At 46.5% G+C, this 17,826-nt stretch overlaps 1 protein-coding gene across 3 annotated transcripts in view; it reads right to left on the bottom strand.

The window, feature by feature from the left end:
* Positions 1-17,415, bottom strand: part of DGKI (diacylglycerol kinase iota) — a gene marked incomplete at both ends in the record, with an annotated part of 420,018 nt that extends 402,603 nt beyond the window's left edge. For all 3 annotated transcript variants that reach the window (XM_080932354.1, XM_080932355.1, XM_080932356.1), the window contains one exon: positions 17,030-17,415. In XM_080932354.1, coding sequence (XP_080788480.1) covers positions 17,030-17,415 — 386 coding nt within the window. The remainder of the gene's footprint in view (positions 1-17,029) is intronic.
* Between the last annotated feature and the right edge of the window lie 411 nt (positions 17,416-17,826).

Raw genomic sequence — 17,826 nt, 5'->3', positions numbered from 1 at the left:
CCAAGTACACACACTTGTACCCACACAACACACACATGACTGGCTGGAGGCCACAGTGCTTTGTAACCTTCGAGGATAGAGTCACATTGGTAGACTTGTTTTTGAGTGTGTTTACCCCTTTGTCTAGGGAACGAGGAAGCGACATCTTAAATAGATTATCAGAGAGAAAACTGTGGGCCCTAAAAGTAAATTTTTCTTGGCAGTAGTGGGGATGAAACCTAAAGGTTTATGCATGCCAAGCAAGGGCTCTACTTCTGAGCTCCACCCTCTGCCTTAAAACAACACCCGTATTATTAGACGGATTGCAACTAAATTATCAACTAATTAAAAACCAGTTTCCTCTTCTTAATTCCGACATTCATTGGCAGGATGAGTCCTTGCAGCCGGCATGTTTCATGGGCCTGTGGAGGCAAATTTACTCATCTCTTTGGGTGGCCCTAAACCAAAATCCAATTATGATTTTACCTGCCTGCTAATATTGCTCTGATCCAAACACTACTCTTTCCTCCGTCCTTCTTTTCCCCCACTTTCCATTTAGATGAGAAAATGATGATTTCTCTAAAATGCACAGAAGTGGGCAGCTCTCAGGCGAGGCAATGCGATGTATTGTGCATGATGCAGAGGCCGTGCCGGGTGTCTCCCTAACCCTTTAGGAGCAGGCAGGAAAGCCAGCTGACAGAATTGGTCACACAGGCTTTCCCCCACAATGTTGCAGTCCATTTACTAAAGATTGGGTCCGGAAAGAATGCCCAGCCTGCAGCTGAATACGAAACTCTTCTCTCTGCAAGATAATCTGCATTTCTACTAAAGGTCCTTGTGAATCTCTGTTCACATCTATAATAGGCAATATCACCATGCCCAACAGCAAGCATGTTTAAGCTGCTTGACTGTTTCTTAATCCATTCAGAAAACACATTTCTCCCACATTAATTTCTTCAGTAGTCTTCGGGTGTTAGAATCAAGGATGGGGGACTATCTGTTTCTGTACATCTGTATTCTGTACAGAAACAATCCACAACTTGAGACTTTCTCCCAACTCGTTAGAGTGTAGCCTGTGGCTCGCAGCACAAGCTTCCCAGGTTTTTATTTTCAGTGTGTTTACTCGTTTAGAATTTGAGACAATGTCGCTGTGCCAAAACCTGAGTAAATGGCATTGAATCAGAACATCGATTAGTGACTCGATGCAGAAGTGAGGTCCCTGTGACCAAGGACAAGTCACATTGTCTTTGTTCATCTTTCTCAGATTGTCATGTAAGACTGAACTTGCCTCTGAAGCATAAGGAGAGAGCCCTGCTGCTCCATTCCCAGTAAGGGCACAGAAAAGGATCTTTCTCCTCTTCCTGCTCGGGGGTCAGGAAGAAAGTTTTGTGCACAGATTGGCGTATTTGGGAACAGAGTCCAGAGATGTCACCTCTGCAACAGTGACTTCTGCATCACTAACACTGGTTCTAGAAGCAGGGGGACCAGCAACAGCTTTGGGCAGAGCAGCTCAAAAGACAGCTTGCTTTCATTTGGAGAGAAAGGTGTTGCTGTTTGGCCCAAAAGTCCCCAGTGGCTTTCTTGCTTTGATCTCAAAGTAAGAACTACAGTTAGCTAGAGTTCCGGTGACATTCCAGCGCTCCTCCGCCTTGTCTGCCTTACTTCCCATCACCTATTCAAAGCAAAACTGGTCCACAGTTCACACTGCTGTGCCAACATATGCCATCTGTGTGCCATGCTCCAGGCCTGCAACGGCTCTATGATGCTCAGCGTGGCTCAACCACTTCCTCCCGAAATTGCATCCACTCTTCAAAGTCAACGGCCCAAGAAAGCTCCTAGACACAACTAACGTTCCCCTCTTTGGTGTCCATGAAACTCAAAGGAGCATGCACACCACTCTATGCCTGATATGTGCAAGCCCCTACTGTCTAACAAGCACAAAGGAGCTAGATTCTTTTGTGTGTGGATTTTTAGGTTAAAAGAAAATCAAAAGATCTATTTTGAGAGCTCTCCAGAAGAGATTAGAAGTCAATGGATCGTGTTCCAAAAAAGATTTGTCTCTACCTTGCCATTCAGAGTCTAGGATAACTTTTCTCCACTGCATCAGTGATATGAATATTTTGACTCTCGCTAGCCTAGTCATGTCCTCTTCCTCCTTCAAGACACGAGTGCCCATCCCCAGCTCCGGAGACTTCAGTCTGAATCAGGCACATCTCCTTTGAGATGCATGGTTCCCTGCATTTCCCTTTCTTGGTGTTTATGATCCAACACTATTATCAGAACAGCTCAATGCCTTGCCTCTTTTTTCTCACTAAGAGGTAAATTGTTAACACCAACAGTCCCAAGTTCTCTTGTGTTTGTATCATTCAGCATACATTTGCATAGTGCACCACAGGTGGACACCCAGGACATCTTCATGTGGTTCCCTAGTAAGTTATAAACCTTGAAGATGTTTAAAGAATAGGCCATTCAACTTTGTATTCTGCACTAGGCTGCAGAGACAATGCGTGAGCACCTCCTGGCTCTTCCTATAAAGCAGCTAAGCTTTTATCTAGGAGACTGCTCATGCCATAAAACACAGGCAAGAGAAAAGAGCCAATGGTTCTCCCAGAGATTCTTTTCATCGTAAGTACATCTCCCATTTTGAACATCAAGGCTTCAAAGGAGGCACTCAGGACACGGGAAAGCCTGAGAGACCACAGAAACCATAGATTTCATTTCTCATCTTTTAAAGCTTTTCTCCTTCCCATTACTCATCATCCTCACAAATTACCTAGCTCCTTTCAGCAAAGGATGCACATCGCTGAGGTTATTTTTAGAACACCCTTGTTAGCGTTCAAAGCACCAGAGAATCCACAACACACAACACACACACACACACACACACACACAGAGAGAGAGAGAGAGAGAGAGAGAGAGAGAGAGAGAGAGAGAGAGAGAGAGAGAGAGAGAGATTCCTTTCCTGGGGCTTTTGTTCCATCCTTGCAGCCCATCACTGAATATCCTCAACTCTCTTCTCTAGGCACTTAGAACCACATCAAAGGTTTAAATCCTCTCATGCATGGAATTTAAACTAAAGATTGAAATTTCCTAACTAACACTAAGAACAAAGGGCACAGCATTGTAAGCCATCTCTGTGACTGACACAGACTGAAGCTACAGGTTCAGAATCCAATTTACACTTCCATCTTGGACCTTGCTCTTGTTGAAATTTCAAGAATCTACTGATGGAGGTCTATCTTTCAAGCAATCATAACAGGCTGAGCTATCACATGGTAAAGTTCCCAGACCATCCAATCAGGTTCTCTTATGCCTAGAGCTTCGGATGTTTAGTGAAGCAGGAGATGGGAGGGAAGACTCCTTGACCTTATCCTTTGGGAAGAGAGTTACCACTGCAGTTTTAAGGGAAGAATGATCTCTCCCTTCTACCTGTATCCGTAAAATATGACGTTGTAGCCAGAGAACTAGACGTCTTAGTTCAAAAACAGTAATGTTCAAGGTTACCATTCAAGGATGGCTGTCTAGAGGTTCCTACAGTTTTCATAAACTGGTGTCTGTGTCCCTCACACCTCCAGTCTTCAGTTGAACTCTCCAGAGTGGTATAGTGGTCTTTACCTGTGTCACTGGGTACGGTAACGACCTGTGCATATGGCTACTAAGCACATTGGTGTAGCTGGTATGACCAAAGAACTGGATACTGTATTTAATCGATTTTAATTGGTTTCAAAAGGCAGAAGGGATCGATGCCTTCTGTATAGACAACACAGTCCTGATACTGAGATGGTAAAACACTATGCCCAGGCAAAGCAAGTCATGTTTATTCATGATATTGATGATAACTCATCATACCTAGGTGACTAAATTAGAGTTCACTTTGACCTAGGGTTCCACAGAGGTGGGGCAAGACAGATCAGAAAGCTGAGATCTTCAACATGATATGAGATGGGGGAGAAGAGAAAGAAGGGGGAGACAGACAGACAGACAGACAGACAGACAGACAGACCTCTGTCAGAGAGACAGAGAAAGAGCACACAACAGAAGGTTGGGAGAGGCTATAAACTCTCAAAGTCTGCCCTAGTGATGCACTTCATCCAGGAAGACTGTACCATCTCCCAAACAGCTCTACCATTTGGAGATGGAAGTATGTAAAACCCCGAGCCTCTGGGTACCATTTCTCATTACTGTTACATCTCCGAGAGGTACCAAGGACACATCACTGAGCAGCTCCCAGACATGCTTCTCCTGACAGACACCTGGATCTGTCTTCCCAGGGGTTCTGTACCAGGTAGGAGTCAGGGTCTTCATCCTCTCTTCCTCAGCACTGCCTGACTTGATTTCCCTCTCACAGACAATGGGTTTTCGGTAACCTGAACAGCTTCACCAAGGCTGTCTCAAGTAATTGTTAAGAAGTACACTGAGAAATCTGCGAGCTGCATCAGTTGCTGAAGAGATGGGAATCACCATTTACTATTTGTGAATTCGTCCATATATTACGACTTCCAGACACCACTTTTAGTTCCTGGAAGAGATTCTGCTCTTTAAGTGGGAGGCCAACTCACTGGAAGTTAAAGGCAGTTTCTAAGCATGCCATCTACCCCGGAAAGGGGCATTTTCTCTCAGAAGGCTGGAAAGGGGGAGGCAGTCTTGTACTTTCCCAGTGCATGCTGGGAAAGTAGGATGTGCGATCACTCCTACAGCAACCATGGAACAGCCCTGCATGCTGACTATACCTAGAAGGGAGTTACAGGCCTTCCTTTGAACTCATGCTCTCTTTCCTGGTAAGAATCAACTCCATTGCTCACACAACCTGTATATAGTGTTTTATTTCTTTCTAAGAGTCTTCAGTTGCCAGAAAACACCAGTACAATGAAATCAGAGCCACAAGCCTACTTCTTGATGGCAACCTAATTCTGTTCTATACCAAGTAACTCGAAACAAGCCAGGATCACAAACTATCAGAGAATCTCACTGAGATGAGATTCATGAATATAAAATCAGAGACCTCAAAACATACCTACGTTTCAGCTATCTTTCCTGGAGGGAGCTCCAAATCCTAAAAGCTGTTCTTGTTGCCTACAGATAGCCATGTACAAAAGGTAGGAGTCTGGCTATTAGGTGATGGGCCATATTGAATTTTCTCCATGCGTCCCACAAAAGAAGTTGAAGTGGTTATTTCTTCCCCCAAAGTCCCTGAGCCGCCAGCACATGTGCTCTGTGGAGACCTGAGATGCAGCTGCTATAAAAACAACATGCTATTCTTGGAAAACCTATGTCATTACTTGAACTGGATCTCCCTTACAATGAAATGGCTGCTGCTTAGCAACTAATGCAAAGGAAGAGCCCAGCTCCCTCCCTCCCCACCCCTTCTCATTTTCTTCCCTTCCCTAGTAAGAGTTGCATTAAACAGAGACCAGGAAAGGGTAATGAGGTCATCCTTACTGTTGACGCCATATGGATGTGGTGTGTGCCCGTTGGTAATTGATTCCATCTCTGGCCATTGTGATTAATAATGGAGATGAATTCAAGTAAATAAAATTAATAAGTGGGTAATGTTGCTAGCTATCTCCTTAGAGTCACTTGAGGAAACAGTGCCTGGAGGAAAAAGGTGGGACCTGAGATCTAAAAGCCAAATCGGGTCTGGCAGGATTTCTCACTGGTATGTGGCCTTAAGGAAGTCACTGGGTTGTTGTGGCTTTGCTTCCTTCCGTGGTTACTGACTATGGAAACAACACAGGGGTGCAGCGGATTGTTTGCAGTTAAAATGAGATCACTGATATGAAAGGGGCTTACACACACTAAGCCTGAAATGCAGCACACACATTTTTATTATTATTAAGTAACCTAAATTTAGTTGGTATTAACAGTTAAAGAAATCTCCAGAAATTGGTCTTAAGAGAAAATCCCTTGGATTCTGTTGTAAGTAGTCTTGTACTGGCGTGTATAAAGCTTCTGTTTTAATCTTTAAATAGCTTCAACATTTATTTTTCCAGATAGAGATTTATTTTCCTGAGACACTCTAAAGGCTTCTTCAAATGTGAAAATGACTCAGGTTTTTTTTTTTTTTTTTTTTTTTTTTTTTTTTTTTTTTTTTTTTTTTTGACATGCCACTCTGGAACCTTCTAGGTGTCCATAAGTGCACACATGAACAGAAACACTGAAGAACGTGACTGTGGGATAACTACTGCAAAGACTCACAGTCTGAACAGCTCACTGGTTAAAAGTGAAAGGCCCACATCTTGTAAGGATGGAATTTTGACTATGGAAGGGTGGTGATGACCAGCCCAGTCTGAAAGCATGCTGGAACATTCCTTAGTCCTACCTTCTTTACAGGACCCCAACTCATGCCCATCCCCCACCTTCCTTTAGGTTCCACTCTGATCACAAATCATGAGGCCTTGCCCTGCAGATAGAATTTAAAAGAATCAGTGACTGGCACTAATGCCCTTAATCATTTGTGAGTCCCGGGAAGCTAGATTTACCTTCCCCATCCCGTGGAATGTAAAGTTCACATTGTTTTAAAGAACCAGCATGGAAAGAGAAAAACCAGAATGAACAGATGTAGTTGGGAAGCTACGAGCAGAGAGAGGTGGATAAGGAGAAACACAATATACCACTCACCTAGCTCTGTGACCTTGGGAAAGCTGGCGACACTACCGATGTTCAAGTCCTTATCAATACAACTGACATGACAGTAGTCCTTTCCTAATGACAAGATCGCCAACATGCCATAGATTGGGCATTTAGCAGCTCCTGGGTGGAACCGGTAGCTGGGCTTGGTTAATATTCGCAGGGAGGGAGGGATCCGACTGAAGAAGCTGCTTGGCCCTGCACTTCACAGAGTTTAGAAGTACATAGGCTGCCTTCCTTGCACAGGATTGGTTCAGAGACCCATGGGGATGACAGAACAGGACTGGTTGTGACTTCCTAAGGCTTTGTGAAAGAAGGTAAGCTGTGGTGGGTTGTGGGCTGGATGTCTGTGCTTACTCCCTATACCTAGAAAATCACCACATGGTTATGCCTAGGCCATGTCATCTCCTTCCAATATTGAAATCCTACCCGCTGCAGTGATTAGTGGCAGGGGTGACTTCTCTGGGAGGGGACTGGACCACAGAAAGTGAAGCTTTCTCATCAAGAAGCTCAGCAGCCTTACTGGAAGGGACAATCCTTGTTCTGACTCTCTACTGTCAGTCATGTGGGAATACAGCAAGATCTCCCAAAGGCAACCCAGAAGAAAGCCCTCCCTAGAACCCGGCCTTCCAGGCACCCAGGTTTCAGACTTAAGCCTCCAGTGCTATGTGGTTTACAAGCCGCTTGGGCTACACGGTACTTGGTACAGCAGGTACAGGTGACTCAGAGGGCTGAGAAGGCCACATGCCACCTCATTCCCCCACCCCACCCCTTTCTTCAAACTTCAGACACTAGGGATAGCGTTTCAAGCAGAGACAGAGAGAGACAAGAACACACCAGAGCTCAGACTCTACAAGGACAAGGGGTCAATTTAAAAGAGTGAGTCTATTTTTAATCAAGCTTTTCCATCAAAACTCTCTACCGGGGATGCTCTCCATCTCGGTGGCTTGCCTCAAAACCTGTCAGTCACATACAGTGATTAAATCTCGAGTCCTTTTGGCCTAAGAAATATTCCAGAAGTTCTCCTTAAAATGGTACACAAAACTCCCTCTTAATGGCTTCCTCGCAAGCCATGCACAGCTCGGGTCTTCCCTTTAAAACAAATCGCCTTTAAACCTTTCAAATAGAAATGAAGTTTGCAGGAGGCTGGGAAGATGGCTCAATCAGTTAACAATTGCTGTGCGTGAATTCACATTTCCGGTGCCCAGGTCAATGCCAGGGAGGCATGATGGTCTCCTCATAACCTCAGTGTTCACACAGGACAAACAAGAGACCCCTAGAGCAAGCTGTCTGCAGCAGGCGAGTCAGTGATCCCCGGGTTCAAGGGAGAGGCAATACCTCAGTATTCACAGTAGAGACCAAGGGAGAGATACCTGTCATCAAAGGCTTGCACACACATGTGAACACGAACCACCACACACACACAGGTGCACACTCATATGAGAGCACTCATAGACACACACATGCAAAAACTTGTTTTTATGGATATCTGACACAACACACACACACACATACACACACACATCTCTCTCTCTCTCTCTCTCTCTCTCTCTCTCTCTCTCACACACACACACACACACACATACACACACAAATGAGTCCCTTTAAGGAATCTATTTTCTATTTCCTACAAATATACAAATACACAAATGTACCCATCTGCCTTACACGAAGCCCCCTACACACACACACACACACACACACACACACACACTGACATTTATTTCCATCTTGACCTGGTGCTATGTACTCAACAATAAAACCTTCTAAGGTTCTTTAAACATAAATTCTGTTCGTTGGCCTAGCAAAGCTGACTGAACATCCCAGAAGGTTGAGTGCCCCGTCTCTGAAATAATACAGAGCTCTGGTGCCCCGTCTCTGAAATAATACAGAGCTCTGGTGCTTCTTCCTTTCACCCCCTCTGGTTTTCAGGATAGGCCGGCTGGCCAGGACAAGGCAGAGAGAAATGTTTTGTGTCCTGCAATCACAGGTGACAGCTCTGTCTTCATCTGAGCGCCTACTCCTGACACTGCGGAGCTCTGCCACCGCTGACCCAGATCTCCATGTCAGGATTGTTCTCGGATGGACAGCGGGGAGCCGGGGTCACTGCAGCCCAACTCCCTACACACTGATGCAGCCTGGCCTCTCTGCTCTCTGCCTTCTGCCTGATCCAGTTTCCAGACCCCTCAACCGCAGAAACATTTTCCACAGCCTGGTAAGAAACGAACTCCCGTCTAACCCAGTCCAGAAGAAAAGCAGAAATTTACATATCCGCAAGCACCGAAACCTGTGGGTTTTCATACCTTAATGTCGGTTTGCCTCATTTTCATATTATCTGAATTGTTTTACTGTCAATCACTGGCCTGAGTCAAGTGTTCAGTGTTTTGAAGAATGATGACAAATTCTCCTGCTATGTCACTGGACTTCCACGTAGGTAACACCACCTTCACAAACACACCTATGTCATCTGCTCTGTTGGGGCCAGAATTGCACCAGTTCATTTAAACTAAAAATATTCCTACAGGCTGAGGACCACCATGGGAACATTTTGCACACAGGGAAAGTAAGGCACAGAAAGGCCTTAAGGAAAGGGCAGAAGAACGCACAGTGAGTAGCAACAGTAACCATGTGGCCCTAGTTAGTAAGGCTCAAAATCAGGTCTCTTAACCAACACTCAAGAGCTACTGGGGAGGAAGAGGGAGATTATCACTCTTTAAACTCTGGTGCTCCCTCTATAACCAACAAAAGCCAGAGTATTCCAGCAGTAAAGCCAGATCAGTACTTATCAGAAAGTTATTTGTGATTCTAAAAATGTAAAGGCAAGCCCCCACCTGGGCAAATCGCACCAGAGGGTTGATGCAATAAACAGGAAATTCCTTTTAAACAGTGATGCTTACTCCATTGCAAAGTTCACAAAACTCAGGACTAGAGAGAAAGAGCATTTATCTTGCAAAGACCTTTCCCTGTGGCTTTCCTCAAGACAGCCCCCTCTTCAGCCAATGTGCATATCTCTGACATATGAATTACTTTTATCTAGAATAACCCAATCTGGGTTGAGACCACACCTCTTTGAATACTTAGAGGTGTCGGGGAACTCTCGAGCCCCGCCCCTCTCTCTCTCTCTTTCTCTTGCTGTATAGGATCCATGACAATGAAGAGTAGTTGTCCATCTTTTGAAGACTTTGTAGGTAAGTGAATTATAAACAAAGCAAAAGTTTGTAGTCACAGAGTAACCTAAAGCATTCTTCAAGTAATCTTACACACACACAAACACACATGCACAGATGCAGACACACATGCACGCATGCACTGGGATGGGTCTAAAAGAAGGATACATGAAGTAACACACAACCTAGACTGCTGCAGTGGCTGGACAGACCCCAGGAATGCTGGGTTAAAAGTTCCACTCACAGAAGGAAACATAGGCAGAAAATACCCTGGGGAGAAAAATCAATGCTGCCCTTGGAAAGGGATGAGACAGACAGAAAGAACCAGAGAGCTAATTAGCACTGCTCAGAAGGCAAATTAAGGCCTTTTCTCTGACAAGCTGCAAATAGATGGGTAAGGAAGCTTCTGCCTCCTCCTCCGGCCTCCAGCAGCTGGCTAGATGGCTGGAGCAGGTACTCCAAGAGGAAGTTGTAAACAGAAACACTGTTCTGTGCTGCTGAGCAGAGTGTGCGGGAGAGAAAGGCAGAAGACGGGGAAATGGTATTTACAATGGACCCCAATGAGGCAACAGTAGTTGCTTATTTAAAGTCGTCGATTAAATTGCTCATTCGAAAAATATTTACCTTCTACCTACCTACCAATCAAGAAGGACACGATTCTTTAAGACATCTAACCCAGTTGAGTTCTGCACCTAATAAAACACCCTTAATCTCCAAGCCCCTGGGGCAGACACTTCTGTGACACCATTTTACAGTGACTATGTTGAGCCTCAAAGAAGATACATAATTTGTGTACTATCATCTCTAATTCAATTCCTAGATCAGGCTATCACTAACGAAGTAATTTGAGTCCTAACGAAGTTACCTGAGGGAACCCCCATGAGGATCACTCAAATGCGAGCCTTCAGGGCTCTCACCTTTTGAGGGGTTTGCTGGCACACATGCAAAGAGGCGCTGCTCTCCAGCAGACTGGCTTAGTACTGTCTCTTCAATCTTTCACATCACCCCGGTTTGCTGTGCCTGGCAGTATGCTCCGTCCAGCTCACTTAGAAATTAGTCTGCTTCAGCGTTATTCTGTGCAAATTTTATCTCCCTCTGGCATTTGTTTATTATTGTTTTGTGCAAATGTCTTCCTTCCTCTGGCACCCATCAGAAGCAGAGCTCACATGCCGCTGGATGCAACAATTATCTCAAGACAGGACCTCGGGAAAAATATGCATCAGTCTTCACAGGACCAGTGTGACCAATGCAAACCCAAGAACAAATGTCAAGCCCAAAGGTTACTGTGCTTTCTCCAGATGCCACTGGTCTCGGCTGGGTTTCATCTCCGCTGGGGTGGCAGAGAAAACAAGTACCCCAACATCCCAGCCCAGAAGAACAGAGAGGTGAGCGACCAGGTTGGCACTCCCCGGGAGGCCACATTTTCTCAGATTAGAAAGTGTGTTGGAAAGAGCTATCTCTCCTCTAATGCAATTTGGCCCCATGAGGTAATACCACTGTTGCCACAACAGAAGTGAACACCAGCAAAGCACCATTCCACTTCTCTAGCACCCACACCACGGGGCTCAGAGTGAGAACTCACCCATTTAAAGGAAAGAAGAAAGAAAGGAAGAAAGAAAGAAAGAAAGAAAGAAAGAATGAATGAATGAATGAATCAAGTCTAACCTCTCCGAGATCGGTCTTGGCAGGAATGCTCTGGACATTTGAAATCTCACCTGCTAAATGTCCCCACTGAGGAAGCCAACGCCGCAGTGCCTACATGATACTGGAAGCAGACATGAAATTACCGGCAGTGTTTCTGTTTCATCCTGAAGCCCGAATCTAACAAATGTATGAAAGAAACAGAGCACAGGCTTTGTAAAGGATGCTGCATGCCGATATTCAGAAGACAATGCTCCCTGTATGCTACAAACTCCAGAGCAAGGAAAGGCCATGACAGTGCTACCTGTTCACCGTCCAGCTCCCAGATGTCCCTTACTGATGCAGTCTTGTTTGTGTGAACAGAGAGCAGCACGGGAGCACAGCGAGCCCTGTGTTTGCGAGTACCTCCACTGTAGACTGGACTAACCATGGATTGAATCCACTTGGGAAAAAAATAATAAAACTAATTATTTCTGGACCAAGCATGCGATGTCGTCACTAATGGTATCTGACAACTCTTCAGATTGCACTAAGCATTGTATTGCATATTTTAAGAACTGGAGATGACTCAGAGCTAATGAAAAGGTGCAAACAGGTTGCATGTGGTTGTGATGCTGTCTTACCTAAGGGGCTTAAGCATCAGCAGATTTTGATGTCCGCACAGTAGTCCTGGAACCAGTCTCCCACAGCCACAAGGGACAACTAGACTCTGTTGTCATCAAAGTCAAGGAATAAGAGAGTCCCTTTCTAGAGGTTGTCTATGCGAAAAAGTTCCTTACTATTGCTTCTATAATGTACTAGAAACTTCCTGAGAGAAAGAGTGTGACCACCATGACTTTCAAATGAAGCGAGTCCCGTGCATGGAAATTTGTAAGTAATGGTACCCGCCAAGACCCCCTCACAAGCAAACCTGTACGTTCTCTTTCTCTGTGTGTTGCCCAGAGAGGAAAGGCAGCAGCTTTGCACCAAGCCTCTCTGCACCTACACAGCACCTGCAAAACTTATTTTAAAAGTGCATAAAACTTCTAACATGGGTGTCTTCATAGAGATAGCAGGTGTCTCGGAGGTGGTTTTGTACTCAGAAGCAAAACCAAACAATTTGCTGAAGATCATGAATTTATATTCATTTCCAGGTCTGAAATAGTAGAGGGTTTTTTGAAGGCACCAGCCATCGAGGTCAAGGCAAGGCCTCAGTCCAAAGGATGAAGCACTTAATAAAGAGCAGGGAGAGCTGGCTTGTTGGTGCACACTTTTAACCCTAGAGTTCAGGAAGGAGGCGGATGTATTTATGTGAGTTTGAGACCAGTCTGTTCTGCAGAGTATACAGAGTGAATTCCAGACAGCCAGAGGCATGCACAAACCCTTACTAAGTTGAAAAAGAAAGAAAAAGGAAAAGAAAGAGCAGGGAAACCGGAAGTATATTGTGGATGAGGTAAAAAGTCAGTTCTCTCTCCCTTTCTCCCTCTCTCCTTCCCTCCCTCTTCTCCCCCCTCTCATGCACACACACACAGACACACACACATATGTCCACACTCACACTCACACATGGAAAGAGTTCAGCTTAGCATGGATGCTCCAGGAAGCAACCAGAAGGACACAGTCTAATGAGAGAAAGTCCTTTAGAGTCAGAGCTGCCTTCAGGCCCAAGCCCCAAGATTCAGGTTCACTTTCTCTAAAACAGAAATAGTAATAAACACATCATGGATCCACCATGAAGCTCAAATAAGAGGCAATATACAAGTCTGAGGATAAGACCCAGTAGATAAAGCTCTTGCCCACCTGGCAAGCATGACCTGACATCTAAGCTCTACTTAGAAGATGCACTGACTTGGTGGCCACGTGCAATCCCAAAAGATAGGAATCAGAGACAAGGTATTCCCAGAGCAAGGCAACTAGCCGGAGAGTAGCCAGAATCAGCCGGCTCCAAGTTCAAAGACCCTGTCTCAATAAGTAAAATTAACAGCAATTTTTTAAAAAGGCATGGTACAACTTTTCACATGTACCTGCACAAACACACAAACACCCACACACGTGCCCACACCCATGCTTACACATAGGCACACACACACACACACACACACACACACACACACACACACAGGCACTCACACAAAGGAAATGATATGCTAAAATACTTCTTACAATGTTGCTTGACAAACAGAACACAATCATTACCAGCGACGTTCTCTCTCCCCTGTGTCTTTCTGGGTTTTCTTTTCTTTCTTTTTTATTCACTTAAATGAGAATTCTTATAGCAGCTCCAATAAGGAGTCCCTACACATTATATAGTCATTTACACATATATCTGTTGCAGCACCATTATTTGCAAAGAAAAAGAAAGTAGTAATTTTAACAGAAAAGTGCCAGATTAGTTGCATTGCCTGCTAAAACCTTTAGCTTTTCAGTCTACAGAAAGTATTTGCTCTTGGGTTGCATATTCTGAAAGAGAAAAAAATTCTCATGGGAAAAAAAAAAAACACCCCCCCCCCAAGGAACAGCCAATGAGAGAAAAGATAATGAGGGGAAATCTAGGGGTATATAAAGGAGTTTATTTGACTTAACAAAGTAAAAGTCAGCAAAATGAATAATCTGCCTCCAGAAATGGTTATTTAAAGGTTTTTTTTGTAAAGGACTCTGGTTCCTAAAAAGACAGGAGTCACTGCATATGCCCACCCACTCTTCACTTATTTTTAAACTCTAGCTTATATGTTCCTTAGCAACAAGAGGAGCAGATGAGACCCCCCTACACACACACACACACACACACACACACACACACATACACAGCACACACATTACACACCACACACATACACACCACACACACACATCACCACACACACACACATCACACCGCACACACACACACACACATCACCACATACACACACTCATCACCACACACACACACACACACACACACACACACATCACCACACACACACATACACACACACACACACACACACACACACACACTCCACATGTACACTCCTCCAAAGCCCCCTTCTTCACACCAACTTTCATTCTACAAATGTTCGTGTTCTTCAAGACATTTCCGCTAGCCTGCAGATCTCCACTCTACCACCTCAAATGATCTCCTACATGGAAGCTGCACCTCCTGCTCTAGCCACACACTTCTGCATCGAATCAATTCGCCAAGGGCTTCCTTACTCCTCTCCACTACCCCCTACCTCCTACACTAGGCTGTGCCCAGAACCCTTCCATCAGATCCAGTGCCTCTCCTGAGACCAAGGCAAAGGGCCACCAAAGCCAAGAGGAAGAGCATTTGCTATGACTCTAAAAACAAATAAATAGCAGTGACCAAAATACAGAGATTTCCCAGGATTAATACATGCCATGTAAGATCACTACTCTCTGCCCTTCTTGCCTTTGAGACTGCCTGCCTTGTTTGGCTGTGCAGTTTATGAGTTCAAGGGTCAATTACTGAACCTTGGAGACAGTGCCTCTCAGGTATTGATGTGTAAGCATCACCTGAGGAGTGTGACAGCCATCCTCACCCACAGAGAGTGGAGGCTATACACCTGGGGATTGCAAACCATCTGACCAGACACCTGACCTGAGGTGCTCTGTGTGCCAAGTGTCACTGCCTTGGGAACTCTGAGGCTTTATTCCAAAAGAAATAGCATCCAAGAAATAAAACCCACCACAGTGGGTTGAGTCAGGCCAGTGTCTTGTACTATTCCTCTCTTGTAAAAACGCTCCTGTTTTCAGGCCTGTGTTAGTGTATGAACACACTTCCACGTGCCTGAGGGTACATTCTGCCCAGAAATTGCAACCCCAACACTATGCTTTTCCAGGAGAGTAGCTCAGAGAATGACCCCTGCCAAGAGGCAAGCTGAAGTGATTTCCCTTGCAAATTCTGGCTCCACAGCCCAACCCAATGAGGAGTCTCCTGAATACCAATGACCCAGGAGCCTCTCTTAGCCTGAAGCCCAGACCCACAGTGTATTTCATGTAATAACACCCCCTCAACTTTACAGGGCCTAAATTAGGCTGTATATAGTCCCTGTTCCCCTAAGAGCCACACAGAACATCACAAGTAGAACTGACTGTGTCCTAGCCTACCTGCCTTGACCTACCCCACTCCCACTGCCTCGACCTACCCCACTCCCACTGCCTAGACCTACCCCACTCCCCCTACCTGCCTATGTTTACAAACCAAAAATATAAAAAGGTCCATTTGGATCGGATCTGTGGGAGTGACTAAGAGAACAACTCAGGTGGGAAACTCCCTCTGTGCATGGAGAACAAAAAAACCCGCAAGCAACGGATGCAGCAGCAACTCCCTGGCTCCAGAGACCATTTAGGAATGGGCAGAAAGCAGCATTTGGACAGAGAGCACATGCCCTGATGACAGGGCCTCCAGTCCAGGCAATGCCTGTGGGGATCCCAATGATTCACACACCTGCCCCCATAAACACAGCACACCCTCGCAACCCACACACCTCTGTCATCTGCTTTTGCTTACATAACAGCACATGGTGTGACAGGCTTAATACTTTAGATGGTTTTTTTTTTTTCTGGAAGGGACTGATAACCCAAAAGGAGGAGGGCTACCAAGATGCTTTCCCTGACCCCCTTTTCAAGTATCACTCTGATACCCAGCAATATGCTGCTTATTACCTCAACTTGTAAAAGTCACCAGTGAAGGTGGTCTCCCAGCCACTGTCTCTCCTGCCTGGGCACGGGAGAGGGGTGTATGGACCCTATCAATTCCTCACTGGTTTGGATCCTGATGCAACTGGAGCTTTTTAAAGCATAACTGTGTGGACGGTCACCATACACAGTTCTGCTGTCACAGATACACACCCATCCTCAGGTACCAATGTGGTCTCTCTCTCCCGCGGCACTGGGACTGAGGGTGGGGGAGTGAGCCTGGGTGCCCACATCATCTTCTGCACACACCGAGAGAGGGAGAGAAAATGCATGCACATAACGCCAACACCCACTGGCATGCCCACAAGCCTACAAGAAGAGACCCATGCCTCCCTAGTCCTCAACAGAGGCTTTCAAGACAAGAACTTCCCATAAGGATTTCTCTTCTCTCTAGGCTGTTCCCGGCTGCCTGTCAGAACAGATCTCAGCCATCCGGTTAGTGCCCACGGCTCTCCCAGTGAACTCTGCGAGGAAGGGGGAGCGCTGGAGATGACACTAGCCTAGGGCAACTTTGGCGACTCTTCCTTAAACTGGGCACGTCTGGGTCTGCACCTCATACACTCAAACATGCGGTTTTGATCTTGTTCTGACCTTAGTGTTCTCTTCTGCTACGAGTGCACCCCTCCTTGGGTATTACAGGGAGAAGCTGGGGCACTCCACTTCATCCTTTAACTAAGAATTAGGGGATGAGAACAATAAATCTCCAGAAGAAAGAAGGGGGGAGGCAGATAGACATATAGACATAAAAAGAAGGAGAGAGGCAAAGCCACGGAGAGTTGGAGAGAGAGAGAGAGAGAGAGAGAGAGAGAGAGAGAGAGAGAGAGAGAGAGAGAGAGAGAGAGATTGAGCCCCAACTCTACAGAAGTACCTCTTTGGAGCTAGAGCAAGCGTCCTCCACCCTGGGTGGCACCTGTCTCGCTAGCTCCCGCGCCTACCTGTAAGAGACCTGCTTCCGGAAAGTTAAGTCCCTCAGCTTCTCCTCCAGCGCCTCTTCCTTCTCTTTCTGTCCGGCGGCCGCGGGCTCCTCCAAGGCAGCCGCCGCCGCTGCCCCTGCAACCCGCGGATCCGCGCCGCCCTCGGCGCCCAGGCAGCAGCTCCCGGCGCCGCTTCCGCTGCTGCTGCTGCCGCCCGTTGCCCCTCTCTCCTCTCCCGCCGAGGAGCTGGGGTTCATGGCGACCGCTCCGGCGGTCGCGGAAGAAGCCAAGGTGGTGCCGCTGCAGAGGCCGGCCGGGCTGAGGGCGCTGGAGGCGGCAGGAGCGCGGGCAGGTCCGCGCGCCGCTGGCAGGGGCAGCAAATGGCAGCCCCTTCCCGCAGCATCCATCCGCGGCTGCACCGCACCGGGGCATTGTGGGAAACTCCGTGCCTCCACTCCCCCTCCCCAACCAATCAGAGGCCACCTCTCTCCGCCTCCCCTCGGCCTCGCCCGACCAGCCGGCTCCCTCCAATTCTCCCACCCCTTCTCCTTTTTCTAAATCCAGAGCAAAAGCCGGGACTGAACTTGAACTCTGCCGGCAGGCAATGGACCGCAGTGGAGGAGAGAGGGGAAGGGTGGGAGCCGCAGGGCTTAGGACGCTGGGGATGAACATTGGCCATCAGGAAAGGAGAATGTCCAGGGAAACTTGGAGGCAAGCCGGGTTGCCGCGCCCTGGTTAGCGCACAAGGGAAGCGGACTCAGACCCAGGAGCTATTCTGCCCTGGTGAGCTGCTGGGCAAGGCTTAGTCTCAGTCCACT

The sequence above is a fragment of the Micromys minutus genome (genome assembly GCF_963924665.1).
Source record: "Micromys minutus genome assembly, chromosome: 18".
NCBI lineage: Eukaryota > Metazoa > Chordata > Mammalia > Rodentia > Muridae > Micromys > Micromys minutus.
This window is presented reverse-complemented; position numbering and strand designations above follow the sequence as displayed.